At 42.2% G+C, this 17,354-nt stretch overlaps 2 protein-coding genes across 3 annotated transcripts in view; one reads left to right on the top strand and one right to left on the bottom strand.

The window, feature by feature from the left end:
* LOC6731732 overlaps positions 1 to 17,354 on the top strand; it is a 104,130-nt gene that overhangs the window by 45,623 nt on the left and 41,153 nt on the right. The window lies entirely within an intron of this gene.
* The window catches only part of LOC6731735, a 32,751-nt gene that overhangs the window by 3,887 nt on the left and 11,510 nt on the right, over positions 1 to 17,354 (bottom strand). Inside the window, exons 4-11 of the mRNA XM_039291059.2 lie at positions 16,750 to 16,922; positions 15,509 to 15,574; positions 14,291 to 14,431; positions 13,881 to 14,010; positions 10,792 to 10,928; positions 6,960 to 7,104; positions 3,685 to 3,944; positions 905 to 1,045 (exon numbers count right to left, since the gene is read on the bottom strand). Of these exons, the coding sequence (XP_039146993.1) occupies positions 905 to 1,045; positions 3,685 to 3,944; positions 6,960 to 7,104; positions 10,792 to 10,928; positions 13,881 to 14,010; positions 14,291 to 14,431; positions 15,509 to 15,574; positions 16,750 to 16,922 (1,193 nt within the window). The remainder of the gene's footprint in view (positions 1 to 904; positions 1,046 to 3,684; positions 3,945 to 6,959; positions 7,105 to 10,791; positions 10,929 to 13,880; positions 14,011 to 14,290; positions 14,432 to 15,508; positions 15,575 to 16,749; positions 16,923 to 17,354) is intronic.

Below are 17,354 nucleotides of genomic sequence, written 5' to 3'. Positions count from 1 at the left end.
GTGCAGCAAAACATTTATGGCTTTTTGTTAGTTTCGTGTAAACAAATGGTGCTGGCATTTTGTGCTAAATTAAAAAGCTTACAGCCGTGTGTTAATTTGTTGCATGCATTTGCATTGTTATAATGTCCAACAGAATGTGCAACTTTTATGCAAAGCATTTTCAGGCATTAACTTATTTATTTTGGAGTCATTTACAGAGAATGCGCGTTTTCAATCCGCCCTAAGGTCAATCGAAATAAGAGCTGCCTGTATAGATATACATATATACATATCGATTCGGTTGCTTTTAATTAATTCAGTAGTATACGTTGCATTTAAAAGTTGAAAAAGCATACAAATTTTATTGGGAATTTGTAGCAGATTTTTGCAGAATATTCAGCCACTTGGGTGGCTTCCAACTTTGAGTTGCATTTTTTCTTCCATATTTTATAGCCATTTGTTTCTTTATTTTTTTTCGCATTTGCGTTTGCCTAAGACGGCCATAAATACTCGGCAATGATTTCAATTATGCGATAAATATTTCACAGAATGTGCTGCACATATTTATTTATGGACTCTAGGCGGCGTGGGCGCAACATTCGCACTCTGACGACATAAATACCTTCATTATTTACCTTTTCAGATTGCGTTCAAGCATTTTGCGCAGACAAATGTTGGGAGTAAATTGACTTGCCCCCAGGACGTGTTTTCATGAAGTTGAGTATGAGTATGAGTTTGAGTATAGGAATGAGTATCAGAATGAGTATGAGTTTGCACACACGGCCGGGCTCAATTATTCAACAAAAACGGAATTGTAAAGGATATGCGAAATATGAGAATTGGTTCAGGGTCGGCTGGTCCCCAAAGAGCTCTTTTCTCCCCATCTTCATGCATGTGAATGTGTGCCTGTGCCCCGCGAACTCACCCGCTGAACTTGTCCATGCCCCTGACGGTTCCCATCCCTCCATGTCCTCCAGGACCTCCGGCCATCGAGCTGCGGCTCCGAGGATGCCGCATTGTTGAGCGATTCGTTTTGCGAACGGTGCGAAGATCTGTTTCCCAAAATCTGCAAGAAAAGGGGGAAATTTATTGTAAAATCGATGTATTTTCGTTGTTTGGAATATGATTCAACATATGTTAACCTTTCCATTCATATTTGAATGTTTATACTTTTTGTTTAAATAATTATATATCTCCTAATGATGTGTTCAAATAATATTAATGGTACTTAAGTATTGATATATTGGTGTAAAAATTTAGAAATTCTTAGAAGTCTTACAAAATGGATTTTAAATACAAAATTACGATATGAATCCTAAGTTTCTAAGATCATATTACCTATGTTTTCATATTAAGCTGCCTGTAAAATATGACTCATTTAATTAAGTATAGTAATTTCCCAATTTCGCCACTAAAATTGCACTGTAAAAGAGCTGTAAAATTATATTTCGAATGATTGGCAATGCACGATTCTTTTTTTTTGGAAAACTTTTAGTTCAATTTTACTCCGAGCCCGTCGGAAAACTTTTTCTATTATAGGAAATAACCTTCGGGCTCCCGGCAGAAACTGTCCCCATTTATGTTGGCATAGGAGTTGCTCTCTCGTCGGACAGAAAACCCATAAAAATCATTTTGAATTGGCGGAGACAAGAAATTCGCAACCATAAACCGCTGTCAAAAGAAAAACCGCAGCAATGAAAACAAAACCAATTCGCTAGAGTCGAGCAAACTGGATGGGTCCCTAGTATACGACGAGTAACAACAAATAAATATGAAATCATGCACTTTATGCGTAATGCAACAGCCTGCGGAAAGAGCCCGACCATGGGAGTCCCCTTCTCTCCTTTTCTCCTCTCTGCTTTTGTTTTTGGTCCTGTACCCTGGCCATGCTTTTCCCCATTTCCAGAACCAGGACTCTCGGCTAAGAGTGGCAGCGAGTGAGCCCAATAAATGGGATCGGATTGCTGGGTATAGCCGTTCCTTCTAGTGGCCAGCTTATATAGAAATCCGATTCGAGTGGCTTTGTTTTTTTGTGAACAGAGCAAATGGTCAATATTCGACTGGCTGTAGTGCAGGATTCAGATCAAAATGCTGGTATCCTTGGCGAAGGGTATGCACAAAATACACACAATTTCTAAAAGCTACACAAACAAGTCAAACAAATGGGCAAACGAGCGTGAGCGTGCTTAAATAAACGTTGAAACAGTCACAGGACATTCATACATATGTATGTGCACTATAATAATAAAAAGGATGCCGCAAACGGCGGCAGCGAAATAAAATTGTAGCACACTTTCGCGGGCCATTCCGTTTATGCGGGCCGAGTGTGTGTGTGTGTGTGTGTATAAGTACACGCATATGTATGTATGCTTGTAGGCTGTGTTGTTGACGAAAGCCTACGAGTAGTCCTCGCTTAAAGCAATTTAATGCGCCCCTTTTGGGGAAATTAAAGACACATGTCTGGAGCGGACTGAGTCGCAGACTTGGAGCTTAGATCCCCATTTGTCATTCCAACTGAGGATGAGGGGCATTTGTTTTCATTTGGATTGCCACTTGGTCACTTGGCGCGGGCGGAATAAGAACGCGAAATCAGTCAGTTAATTATGCAATATATCATTTTTTGAGCGAAACACTTGAGCAGACAGACATTTCTTGGGATTCTCGGAAGAAGAGCAAGTCCAAAAGCATTGGCTACAAATCAGAGGGTCTAAGAGGCATACAAAGTCAAGAGGGAAATGCTTTTCCCAACATCACAACTTTCGAATCCTAGTGAATCAAACCATTTTCCAAATTCCCCACATCACTCAGCTCCTTTAAAGATTTGTGCAGGATGGCAAGTGTTGAGCTATGTGGGTTAATTTACCCCAAAACTAGTTGGTCATATGTGTGTTTACTCATTGTTTGAATGGAGAAATCTAAGATGGACTTAATACACAATGCAGACAAGATCTGATTTATTAACCCAACGTAGATTAAGTCAATGGCAATGTTGACGTAATATATAATTCGCATGCTAATAGATGTGCATTTTAAATGGGTATTAACTGGGAATTCTCGCCGAACAGCAATGGACAACCCATTTTGTTGGCTATTGTGATTTTGTCTCTGTCTCTGTTGTCGTTATTAATTACACTTACTAATGGCCAACTGACCAAGCGCACATTACGGAAATGATAAGCTCAAAAGCACTTGCTCCGCCATCATTAAACACACTCCAGCGCATCTCGCTGTGCACATTTTTAATTTGCTGCTATTCATACATATTATGTTTTCTAGGGTGGACCTTGTTTTCGCGCTGAAGTTGTGCATTTTTAATTTAGAGTCCAGAATTTCGGGCAATACAATACAAATACAATACAATTTAAGTACATTTAAATGGATATTGATCATTTCTTGTAAAAAAATCTAAGAATATCTGATGCAAATCAATGGATTTTAGTTTTAAATCGAATATTAAAAGTTACCTATCATTTGATAGTTTTCCATTTTCCTATTGAATTATTTTTCTCTTCAATATCTCATAATACCAATTAATGATGATAACATTTTAGTACCAATAACCTGCAGGACTTCATTAAAAATATTTACTACAGCCTCAGCAAGGTCCACCCTAGAGTTTTCCCAGACGAACATCGACTACATGTCGTCATCGACTAAAATACGCCTGCAGAGTGTTGAAAATATGCGACAGAATTGTCTACTCACCGCTTTAAGTCCGGACTGGCGGTATATGGCGCCGAGACCTCTTTAATTTTCAATACGATTATGGCCGTGATAAATATGCAAATGACATTCACGATGGTCAGGCAGGCGGACACGATGCCGTTGATCAGGAACTCGGTGGGCAGATAGTTGGTGTAGAGGAAGGGGTATGCGCTAGTCGAGTTCATCGCCTCGTTCTTCAAGTGCGGAATCCGCTTCTCCGGATAGATGAGCCAAATGCAGGCCAGTGACCAGAAGAGACCCTGCAAAAAAAAGTGTATGGGTGGGAAGCTGTGACTTTGAAGTTTCATTCCCATGGTCACGTGTGTGTGTTTCGGTTCGAGGTCATAAGGTCGCCGCGTGCCCAGTTCCGGTTAGATGGCGTTCCCGTTGGCATACCAAACAGTGGCAGCCGGCCTTGAAATGCTATAACTTTGCAGCATGTGTGTGGGCATGGGCGCCACACAATCGCCCCAAGAACACCCACCACCACCCACCACCCACCGACCACCGCCCACTCGTAGATAGAACTCCATTGTCGCATTTTCAGTTCGTTCTCCTCCTTCTGCCATTCGCTCTTCGGTATATTTTTTTTGCGATTTCGCTCTGTATCCTTCTCTCTGCTATTATAAATTATAATGACTCAGCACATTGCTCAGCAAGTCCGGAAGTGCGTGCCTTTTCTATATAAACCCACGTACTATTGCGGTCAGCTCATCATTATAATATCTTAAGAAAATAAACCTATAAACTTAGGAACTGCTGTCTTTATCGCTATGCTTTTAAAGCTTATTACATGTGTGTACTAAAGAGATAGCATTTTATGTTCATATTTTTTTTAAAGGTGTCTAAAATTATGCTGTAAAAAAGAAGTTAAACTTTTATATTTAAAAATTATAAGAGATAAAACAACTAACTGAGCCAATTTTTAAAGAGATCATTTCTTATCTTGAAATTTATATCATTGTGCTGCTAATAACCCAACCTCTGCTGTGGAATCCACAAATCTGTGAAGTGTGTTTGTTTTTCCATTTGTGTGCGAGCTCATGACTTTTCTTTGCCCGACTTACTTTCTATTTTCGCTATTATTCGAATTTACGACCGTTTCTGGGTAAATTATTGCGTGCTCGGATTTCAAAGTAAAGGCGTTGCAGACCGCTTTATGGCATTGTGGAGTTCATGTGCATGCCACATAAATAAGCTCGCTGGCAATTTAATAAGCCAAAATTAAGAGTTGCAATTATTGCGCCGCTGTGCTGCAGTTTACTTTCGCAGCTGGAATGTGCGAGGCACCTCGGCATGTGAAATGCGAGCGGTTGGCGGGCAGTGGAAATTACTCATACGCTCTGTTGGCCGCGACACTGCCTTAGGGCCAGACAGCTGGCAATTAATTGTAACACGCTCCACGCTGCTGGAGTAAAATAAAGGCAAAGGAGCTGAGAAAACATGGACAACAAAGGTTGCTCCTTCGGCCTCAGTGCGTGCCACTGATTTATGCAGCTCATATGTATGGTATGCTATATGGTATCGTATACTTTTCGCAGGATAAGGACGCGAAGTTGGAGCGACACTTGCACACATGCTCGACCGCAGCTCGGCCGGCATGATTAAGCGATTTCAGCGCCATTGTTTTGGCCGGTTAAAGTTGGCCGGGGATGCCCCCTACCCGCTGTCCATAATTCGCCCTTTGCATCATTTTGTCATGGTTGTGGAACACGCCTCCCGGCGGCGCCTTTGTCCCACTGTCACCATTGATAAATGTCATCCAGCCGGGCTGTTTGTCTGCCAGTTTGTGTGGCACTTGGCCTGCCGGTTCCTGTGCTTTTTCCTAGTTTTTGCATGCACTTCCCTTTTGGGTGGAGTCGACAACTCCGGCCTCGCACTTGCTTTATAATTTTACGCAACATCCGCCAGCAGCTTGGGGATTCAGTTTCAGCTACAGCTTCAGATTCGGATTCGCAATTTGCACTTGAAAATTGGGTCGAAATTTATGCACTCGTTGCGGTTGCGCCACACCAAGTGGCAAAACAGCTGAGAACCTTCTTCATAGCCAGACTGCGATTGCCCTGCCTGCAGGACAGATTTATGGGCGAAAGTTTTTGGGCAATGCACTTCAGATTAATCAGCAAATTGTATTTGGGCCTAATTTATGGTGAAACTCACTCGAAGGGCCCCCAAAAATATTAGCCAAGCCCAAAAACTTCTAGCCACGTTTTGCATTTGGGTCTTTAAGTGCGTTACATCGAATCCGGGTACTCTGGCCACTTGGAACTTTCGACGATGTTTGCGGCTGTTCAAGGATATAATATATATGTATATATCAATTTGGCCTGAAGCGACGATCATCGATGGTAGAAAATTCGAGTGGAATCAAAATATAAACGGAGCATAATATAAATGGGAATTGCGCAATTTTCCATGCGACTGACCGAAGTGTGTATATATATTGGATATTCGATTGGAATTGTAGAAGCCCGTTCTATTCGCATTTTGAGGAATGCTTTTGGGCCTCTGCATGGCCATAAATATTCCTGGCAAAGTCATTTCCGGCACCTGCTCACTCATGATGAAACATCCACTGCGCAATCGTTGCCAGAATCGAAGCTTTTGTTAATAGCATGCTAATGGGAGGAAAATTGCCATGGAGAAGCCGCTTTCAAGGCCAAGGAAAATCACTTATTAAATGGGCTTCTGCGTCGCCATACGAGTATGTGTGGCATTATGAGTAAATATGAGTATGAGTATACTCACAAATGATGAACACTCGTACTGTTTTCTTTGCTGGAGGTAACGGATTATCAATTAAGGTAAATCCAAATGTACACTTTATATAATTAATATTTTGATGAAGAGATGCTATGGTGTGGTTAAGGACTTTCACGTTTGTCGGCAGAATCAATTTCGTAATTAGGCAAACAAGCTTTAGCTTTCTACACTCATTGTTACACAAATTACCAAAATAGTGTGTTAATTGGCTTAGTTAAGTTCAAAGTGAATCACTACTTATTCAAGTTTAAATTTAATGTATCTTTAAAGCTTTAGTAACATTTTAGTTATTAAGTGAAGTATTTAAAGAACATGCTTGCTTAAATTAAACTATATTTACTAGGTAAACATTATAAAAAAATTGGTTTTAAGGATCCAGTTCTCTAGCTTACTTTGTTCTAATAAATTTCTTTTAATAAATCCCATTTTTGGGCCGCTAAGATGATTTATTTTCGGTCCTTTAGATATTTGATTTAATTCAGGATAATTTTTCAGCCCTGTGGGGTACTTACGCAATTGACGACGGGCGGCAGCAGGGAGGCGGATATGGCGACCCCGATCAGCGGACCGGCGGAACCTTGGAGCAAGGCCACGGCCACGCCCGTGCCAGATGTTAACGCCCACAAAACGCCCATCCAAAGGGCGCGCACATTGCCCCTGCAAATCGAAGAGGGGGTGGAAATTATTGAAAAATCAACTGTGAAATGGCCATCGAAACAGTGGGAACAAAATGTAGAAATGTTAAAAAATTAATTAAAAAACACAACAGCCGGCGGATGACAAATGCCCGCCCAGCAGCTAAATGCTATCCACAATGGCGCCAAATTAAGTCACATCAAGATGGATGTTTGGCCAGCCAGGACTGAAACTGTGGCAGACACCGCTTATCTGGCGTTTGGTGTCAGGGTCAGCAGGTGGGCCAAATGCTTCACTTTGTGAAAGCCGCCAGGTGATGGCATCTTTTGCATTTCTTTTCTTTTTTCTTTTTCCTACGGAACCTTCCCCTTTGCCTCATCTGGCGACCATTTCGCGGAGATTTTTTTTTGACACTCGCGCAAGTTTGTCAAGTGTCAGCGGCTTTGTTATCGCTTCCGACAAACCGGCCTGGTCGCCCATGGCATTTACGAGCCAGGAGTTAGAGTCCTTTAATGGTGAGAAATGTTGGCAAACTTTTCACTGCGCCTGGCCCTTATACCCTTCTTTTGGGGGTATTACAAATTGGTCCGATAAGTTGACTCCAACCCTTAGCACAAAGTTGTGAGTCCCTGATTAAACATAATTCCCAACTTTTACTGAGCCTACGACGGCGGGTTTTCAGTACTAACAGCTTGCATCGGAAATTTATCACTCATACGCAGTGTTGATTTTCCATATTTGATCTATTCAACTTTGTTTGGCTAGCAAACACAAGCTGAGTTGGATAACCATAAATATAGCTGTTATCTTAAATGTTTAAATGCTTAAGCACTGACTATCCTAGATATATACAAATATTTTGAAAATTTAATTAATAAGCAGGTTCACTCTAGTGAACATCTCTTCAGCGACAAATTTGCCTAATCTTGAAATCCCTAAATCTAAACAGGGGTGCAAGGGTATTTTCGACTTTGGCTATACCACGTTGCGTAACTCTCTCGTTTTTTGATTCATTCGCCTCATTTGTGACCCTGCCTTTTGCCTACATACATATATGAAAAGCGGGGATTTTTACCTGGGACCAACTTTTTACTGATTAATGGCGCTTTTACTTTGCTTCCGTGGGTTTTTGCGCCAACGAAAGTGTGAGTTTTATTTATGAACGCCGCAGTTTGAGTTATACAAGTATTTAACTTTTATGCATAAAACAACTTTATTATACGTCGGCCAATTTACGCTCAATTATAGACCCGAACATTAGCCAAGTCGTATACATAAATTTGTTGCAGCAAATTGTTTATGGTGGGAAATTCGTAGATTGAAAACAATGCAAATGAGGCCAAAACAGCATCTAGATTGCCATGATGTGGGTCGCAGCGGGCCAGATTCTAGCGTTGGATAAAAAATCGTTTAAACCCCTTCGGCTTCTGCCACTTGCTGTCCACGTCCGGGGCAAATGGAAAACGCCCAGAACAGACGCTCTGCTTTTAATTGCGATTTATTTAACTAAGCTGACCATGGGAATTTGGTTTGCTCTGCATTCAAAATGTAATAATCAACAGAGCTCGTTGGCAGCCGTAAAATGTGCTGAAATTCCCCATTCTACGTGCAAAATAGTAGTAAAATATATTTAGCCACTGCAAGCTAGACAAACCCAATCCACCTTTTGTATATCCTTGCAACATCCCACGACGACATTTGCACTGATTATTTTCGCCGGTTTGCATGTGGCATGTGCAACTATGTGGGCGTGTCGACACGCCCCCGCAGTAAAGTAGCATAAATTTAATTTGGCCCGGTGCGGTTATTTATGGCGAATAGAGTGGGCCAAATGTGTGGGCAGTTGGTTGTCTAGTTAAAATAGCATTACTCTGTCCGGTTTGGTGTATCAATTTTAATGTAATTAAGGCTTTCATCAGCAAATTGAAACGAAAGCTTATCGCGGAAAGCATTTCAGTCTTTATTTAGTAATGAATCGACAAGTAACGATACCCAGACAAACTTAACTAAAATATGAAATTAATTTGAGCCCAATGAGATGCATATATGCAGGTTAGAGATCCTTGAAGGACCCTCTACTTATGTGGGCGGATCACTCGGTCATCACGAATCCAATGGACCGAATGACAAGGCCGTATTTTCACGCGCCACGTGACACAATTATTGAGGCCAGTGAGCGATGACAACGGGGCGGATGAAATTTTGGGATGACCATTGGAAATCCACGTTGATTGCATGGTCGACCGGTGATAGGCACACGCAATCTGGAGAAATTCATTATGTGTGCCTATTATTATGATAGAGATGGAGATGGAAATGAAGATGGAGCGATGGAGATGGAGTGGCGTCTGGACAGAGCCACTTGACTGGCCATGGCCAACAACAAAGCATCAGAATGGACCCAAGGCACTTAATTATAGAGATTGGCCGAGAGATATATACATGTGTATATATAAGTATATTTAGATGTCAGGCCTGAACAGCCGACCAGGCGAACAACTGGCATTGTGTATTATTATTTTAACAATTTATTTTGTGCAATTAACACAATTGCCGACACACATTCATTTCACGCAACTTCCGGCAAATTCTGTGGCTGAGCTTAATTTATTGTGCTGCCGCTCTTTCAGCCGCCAGGGGGCGTGTATGTGTTGTGTCCTCCTCTAAGCTCCACCATTGTGGACCTAAAACCAAACCCAAACCCAATGCCAATGCTGGAGGAGATTTACACAGACGGCGCGTGGCGACTTAAAGATTTGTTTGGCAAAAAACGATGCCATAATAAATGTATGCCCATATATATAGACTCAAGTGACTGCGAGGCGGGGAAATGGTGGAAAATGGGGTTGGAAATGGGGGAAGAGTGTCCTAGAAAGCCTTGCAGGCCCTCTAATGAGCACACGCCTCACATTTCTGCGGGGCCCTAGATTATTTGAATTATTTGCAAGTAATTTGTTACATTCGCACTCATAGATTTAGCAGCCAACTTACTGTGAAGCAAGTGGCTGTGCGAGACACTGGTTAATTAACATACTTAATGGATTTTGGATTCTCGACAAACTCCTAATTCACTTTCGAAAGTCGAGGGATTCGAGAGTGCGCCCAACTCATGACTCTGTGAAATGAATGACTTGTGATATAATGCCTCTTAATTAAAATGAGAAAATATATATCGCTTAGCGTTATTGATTTAAACGTCTGTCTTTTTCCGGCATTAATCAGAGATCTAAAGAGTTACTCACATCGTTGTCAGAATTTAAGTTTTTTGCTCATGTCAGTTTTAGTGATTGGCACATTAAAGGATATTTGTAGATTTCCAGGGTAATTCTCTATTAGAGTGTCACTTGCATACCTTCTGCTCAGCTATTCCTTTGATGAATTTAAATAAACAGACAGCAGTCGTCCGACTCACTGGAATGCCTGTGAGTTCACAGAATTATGGCGAACGCATATCGAAAATATGTCTTAATTAAATTCTACACCGAAATTGGAAATTTTAACGTTATCGTACACCGCATCGAGTGCAATCTCGTTCATATTTGATTATAATCAATAGGTCGATGGGCCTGTAAGGGAATTAATTTATGCTTCCTGGCGGTTTAGCTATTTGATTCAAACGTGCGGCATTTTGCGCAATCTAACCCAATTGTTCGGCCTGATTGACATTGATTTGGGACCCATTTTCTCTTACAACTGAAATGACCTTACCTGCCGCGCATCTCCTCCGTGGGCCAGTCGGAGTTCTGGCCCCAAGGCATCTCGGTGGTGCCCAGGATTAGGCCGAAGATGAAGCCAAATAGCAGCGAGATAAACATGCCCAATCCCAGGCAAAGGAAGCCAACTCTCTGGAAGGATACAAAACGGAAAATGGAACGTTAAATGGAAAATGGAAAGTAGAGAATGCGGAGCCAAAATTAGGGGCGAGACAGCGAGTTAAATGCCAAAGGACCCCAGCCAACGACACTTTAAGCGATAATGCTGCATACTTTGAAGCGCCAAGGAACTGCGAGTAGATTCGTGGCATGTTAACCCAAATTTGCAGCCACGCAACTGCAAACTGTTGTTGGCAGCTGCACACACAAAAGAAAAACGCTCTAATGTCAGCCACATGATGTCGTCTTGCTACTCCAAGTTGGGTGCTTTTTGTGTGGGCGGTGTCTTCTCCCCTCATTCCCCTCATTTTACGAGTCAAACACAACTGCGGCACATATAAAGTAACTTGTCTTGAGGCTTAAAGCACACGGCTAACAACTCGCAAGAATGCTGAAAATATGTGCGTGTATTGCGGGATGAAAAGTTCGCACTTTCCAGTAGTAAATGCTCTTTAAAGAGTTTGCACAACAATTTAAGTGGGATGCGAAAACTTTAGCTAATTTCTTGTTTATTGCTCGCTCTTCTACTTGCAGTTTTTGCATATGCATATTAGGGTGTGCGAAAAATATGACTCCACTTTCACACACTATAATTATAATTTATATAAGTTTATAAGTTGATAGGCAATATTGAATATAAGTGAGCTGGCCATAAGATCCTTTTCTTTGAAAAATATAAGTGCTTCTCATAAGCATTTGAGAATGGCTGCTTTAAAATTAGCATACAAATGTGAGCCACCCCAATGCATTTGCGCCCACACTGCGTATGCGTAATGCGCAAACAAATTACATTCGTGTCCGAATCAACTTTAAATGGCGTGCAAATATTTGCAAAAATCGCTATTCAATAACTCGACTGGCAATATGTGCAAAGCCAACTCGTTTTCACTATATTATGGGGATTCCGGTGCAGTTTTTTCCCTGCCAATTATTTTTAATAGTTTGCCATCAATTTTGACTGGCCCCATTCGATGTTGTCGTTTTTGTCATCGTTTGTAATTGGCATTTTTGTGTGAAATTGTTTAAACACTTTTGCATATGAATTTTGGCCGCAAACGGTTCGCATGCTTTTTGCGTATTTTAAAAACATTTTTTCCTGCCCATTGTGCATCTCATGGAGATGTAATGGAATCAAAACAACTCAAGGATCTGAAGTTTTATGAATTTAACACTGAGCTTTTAATAATTCATATAATATTTTATCAGCTCAAATTTAAAGCCAAAAGTCACAAATTGTAAAGGGCATGCATACATGTGTATTGATTATTTGGCATTAAGCAAGTAAATTTAATAAAGCTGGCATTGCGTTAATATCTGGTGACCACAATATATGGCAAATGCTGCCTGCAGATTCAACTTCCTTGCCGGCTTTATCAAAGATTATGATGACGCAGCTGGAGCCACTTCACAAAGGAAGGAGGCGACAAAAAAGATGCACACTAGCATGTGTTCGCACACGAATATATTCATTTCAATTAAAATTTAATTGAAGTACACGACGCAGGTGTCAACAGCCGGCAAGACACCTGGAATCCTGAATCCAGTCTCGTGTGTGTGTGTGTGTGTATCTGTGTTTGTGGCCAGGAGTGCGGTGAAAATTGTGTCAGCAGACAACAAGTTGCCTCTGGGGCCGAAGCACAGAGCTGTCTCTTCATTAGAAATGCTAGAAATGATGATTATATAGATCTAAACCTTATATTTTTATTTCACTTATTTTATTTGTTGTGGTCCTTTTTGGTGCACACTATTTGTAGCATCCACCACCATCCATTTACCACTCAGCTTGCACATTATGCTATGCATCTGGGCTTTCTGAAGCACAAGCCGCCGTCTTTGATGCCGCTTAAACTATAGACACAGACGTTCTTATCTCGCAGCATAAGCCCTTACTTTTGTACCACCACCACCACCCCGCCACCTGGCGGTGACAATTATGACACTTTGGAGAGCAGCTGCCGTCTGGCGACTGCAGTTAAAGTTCAGTTTTATTGGCTTTGCGCTGAATGCGGTCCCAAGTGCTGCGTCCTTTAATTCTAAGTAGAGCTTAACTTAGTTTTCCGACTGTCAGCTAAGAAGAGCGAACAAAATGATTGCCCGGCCGCAGGGTGTGGTTTTAAGCCCAGTAATTTACAGCACAAGGCTTTGTATTATGTCCTTCAGCAGCGCAAGCTTCAAAGTTCTCGTTTCTCGTTTTATTAATTCCCTATAAACGGACGGGATAGAAATATTTTGCTATTCAGCTGGCCTGAAAAGAAGTGCGCCAGGTGTTGTATGTATATCACAAACACTCGCTGGCATTGCAACTTCATGCAATTTTGGGCGGACAAAAACATTTTTATATATATTTCATAGGGCCACGCCCTCTTCGGGCCAACGCTGTCAATAAACAATTCAGCAACTTTGCCATTTACCACAAAAGCGATGCAAATTTGCAAAACATCAGCGCTATGTCGCTATGCATTTGACTGGAATAACCCAAAACCAAAAAAGAAAAAACCCCACGCTCATATTTCTGTTGGCTGCATGCGAATTTTGACAGCTGGAATACAGGACATAGAACACCACGACGGACTGGCATAGCAATTTTCGGTGCAATTTTTTATTATTTTCCAAATGTCATTTGCTCATAAATCACTCAAAAGTACCACATAGAAGCAGTCGAAGAGTCGCGTTGGGCAAGAGTGTTGACGATTTCATTTAACGCGCTGTGAAATGGATTTTTGGCAGTCCCCCCCCCCCCCCCCCCCACTCAGCATCCCCCCCTGACAACTATTTCCACTTTTCCATTTTTCACTGTAGTGTGTGTGTAGTTTCCCATACACTCATATATGTTCTTTTAGTTGGTTTTGAATGGCTTTTTCGCGAAGCTACACAATTTGCTGTTGGGCGAAAAAAGCCACTGACATAAGGGGAAACTGCACTTACCATTAGTTCTTTGTCGGAGATAATTGCGCCGAATGTTATCGACATTACGGGACCCATAAGCGGCGAAACTAACATGGCAGCCACTATATTGGGGGCATTATTCTCCACGAGGCCCAGGGCGGCCAAAGAGCTGGAAAAAGTAGAGCCACATAATGATTACTTTTACTGCTGACCCACCGTCAGCTGGTGGAATTTGCGAAATTAATACTGCCAACCCTTTCACTTGCTACACTGAAAACTATGAAGGTGATAATGCTAGAGATTTCATAAAACATTTAAGTATCTACCTATCTAGTGATATTATATATTATATGTTATATTATATATTATATTATATATTTTATTATTATATATTATCATAATACTTAGTTACTATTAATTCCATTTCGAATTTTGTTCAGTGTACTCACTCGGCTGTAACGATTAGCAGCAAGTAGTCAAAGGACAAGGATCCTCCGGCTCGAACTCCATCCACCACCTGTTTGACTGTTAATTTCGACTTAATTGATTCCACAAAATTGTTCCATTTCGAGGCATCCTCCGCTTCCTCGCTGTTTTGTAAGGAAACAAATGCAGGCAATAAAATGAAATGGTTTTTTAAAATGGCCAAGAAAAGTGTGCCAGCTGTGCACTTTTATTGAAAATATGTATATGTATTTTTGTTTATGCCAGAAAAGGTATATTACTTAAACAAAAGGAGAAAGAAGCAATTGAGCATGTGTGATTAGGAGATAATCTGAACTTCCATCTTCGTGTGTCAATTTCAAGTGTATAATTTTGCTAAATTGATTCCAGATTTTATTTACCTTGCCGCCCTGCCACAAAACCCAGAAAACCCACCCACATAATCCCCATTCTGTCTGCAGTCTGCTGCTGATTAGAGTGCGGCTCTAATAACCCAACCGAAACATCGCCTCAATCATCGCCCAAAAATAAACCACAAGCCAACCTCAATTACGAGCTCATCAGGTATGCACACAGGTGTTTCCTTCGGTGCCCTGTGACAATTGCTTGCCAAGAAGACATCGGGTGTGTATATTTGTATATTCGCTGACGACTTCTGCCATTTTCGCCCCAGCACAGGCACATAAAATGGATGCATTTAACCCGTTGCCGTCAGCCAAAAAGCGGAGATAGCTAACCCATACCCTATGGCCCATGCAAATTTCACCATTTTCACTTTCCAGCCCGACGACCAAGGCGAATCCACTGACAAAACCCATTCCAAGTGGCTCGTCGTAACTCTGGCCCAAGGCTGTAATAAACTGGGACCTGGGCCAAGGCCTCCAAGGACCTCCCCCTTTTTTTGGCCAGGCCAAAACCTAGTCGTAATGGGAAAGAGGCCAAGTTGCGATATCTCGCGCCGGCAGTCAAATGTCACGTTTCCAACGAAAGTGAAAGAATTGTGCGAGTGAAAGTTAATGAAATGACTGGCGCGCCTTTGACACGTTGAAGGGGACACCTGAAATTAGTTTTTAACAAAGCGACAGCTGCGGAATCCTCACAAAAGCCCCATCTTCTCCGCTAACGGGTCCGCACAAAGCCAGTAAATACAATGCCACCAGTAACACAATGCCACCCGTGCCCCAGCCAAACGCATAGTGCATCTATGCGTGTGGACCACTCACCTGTAGTCATCTCGCATGTTGGCCGCATCTGTGATGGCATCATAACTAACGCTGCACGGCAGCACACTGCGGCGAAAGTACACAGAGAAAAAAATATAATATATTTATGGGGTTACAGAAAAAACCACTATGTATGTTTGCCCTGAAAGGATTTCTAAGCACTGAAGTTACTTCTCAGTAATTTAGTTAGTTGTAAGTGCATTCCAAAGCTTGCCAATGCATTTATTTTATAGAATAGGGTCACAAACTTTCCCCCAGTGTAGATACGTTTGAAATTGATATATGCAAGCGCATATCTGTAAAACAAGTCGTGCGCATTTCGTGGGGCCGTCAAAGGATGCAGTGCAGCATGGCACATGGCTGCTGACATCGAGATCTCAAGATGCTCTGGGCGGGCGAAGCCTGAATTATAGATTACACTGGTGGCACTCAATCAACGGCGAGGTGCATTCCAGCAGCTACGTTCTTAATTGAATTTCAGCGCATATTAATAAGCTTAAGTCGCACTTTGTCTGGCCACTCGGCTCCTTGAGGTCATGGAAACATCTGCTGTTTGCCCTCTGCCATCTGCCCTTTGCCCGCCGACTCGGACTGACTCAAGAATCTACCTTTCATCGGGTCACACCTTCAACTGCATTTTAATCCCCCTGCTTAATGCCATTAAATGATTATCACACCTACTTTTCCCGACTCCCTCCTCCCCAACAATCCATTGGGTTGCAGATACTTCTGCTGCCACTCCTGCTCTTTTGCTCGTTCATATTAAATTCAGCAGTAGCCTTACTACTTAGTCGGGTTCATTGTTCATTGTTCAGCTCTATTGTGTTTTGCTTAATTTAATTACTGGGCGAATTCCACAGTTCGAAGGCGAGGTACATATATACCGGTTGTTAAACATTTTTGCAAAAGGGTTTTAATTGGATTCGTTGTAGTCGGTGCAAAATTGCATTTACATTATCGAAAGGTATTCGGAATTTGGTAAGCAGCAGCACTGCAGCTGCTACAAGCAATCAAAATGCAGAACTCAAGGACCTCGGCAACGTGGGAGTCCTTCGGTCAGCCGGCCGGCCTCCTCATCTTTCTGCCATTTTATTGCACCTCCATTGAGGAGCAGAGTCCCCGGATGAGCTCGACCAGCTGTTGCTCCTTGCTGGGGCTCCTAGTTGAGTTTCCCGGACACGTTCGGAGTTTGGCGTTTGAAGCCCGCCATTTGTTGCCACCCCTTGAATGTCTCAACTTACCTGACACTGGAATTCAATTTAGTGCCAATGCCCAGTTCCGTGAGGCAGTGCAGCGTCGTCTCGCAGGGGGATCCCGCCTGCAGCGGAAAAACGACGTGATGGAAATATCCCTTCTTGCTGGTCGTCCAAGTAACGTGCTCAATTTCCAGCTTGACAAGCAGTTCCTCCAGCACCTGGACAAACGAGAGAAGCAACAGCTTAGGATGGCATTTTCGCAGGCTTATGGCTTATGGCGTATGGCCTTGGCATTTAATTGGATCGACTGAATGTGATTATAAGTGTGTATAGTCCTAGAATTCATTGCTCCCTGACTGATGGCACGATTTGTCCCGGCCTTGGCTGGCCAAGATGCACCAGCATTCATCAATCTTCTGCGGCTAAGCCACCTCATTCATCAGTATAATCTGCCCCAAGATACGATTTGGGTAACCACTTACGCAGCACACCGCTCGAGTCACGTTCTCGTCCAGTTAAGTGCATCCTTACAAGCGGAGCAACAATCGTTGTCGCAGTTCCAATCGCCACCGCAATCGCAGCAAGGCACTGAGAAAAATGGGATAGTCTTTCGAAATGATATATATATTCGGATTCATTCTAACTGGTAC

This window comes from Drosophila simulans, chromosome 2L (assembly GCF_016746395.2).
Source record: "Drosophila simulans strain w501 chromosome 2L, Prin_Dsim_3.1, whole genome shotgun sequence".
NCBI classification, from domain to species: domain Eukaryota; kingdom Metazoa; phylum Arthropoda; class Insecta; order Diptera; family Drosophilidae; genus Drosophila; species Drosophila simulans.
Note: the sequence above shows the minus strand (reverse complement) of the source record. Positions and strands in the feature narration are given on the sequence as shown.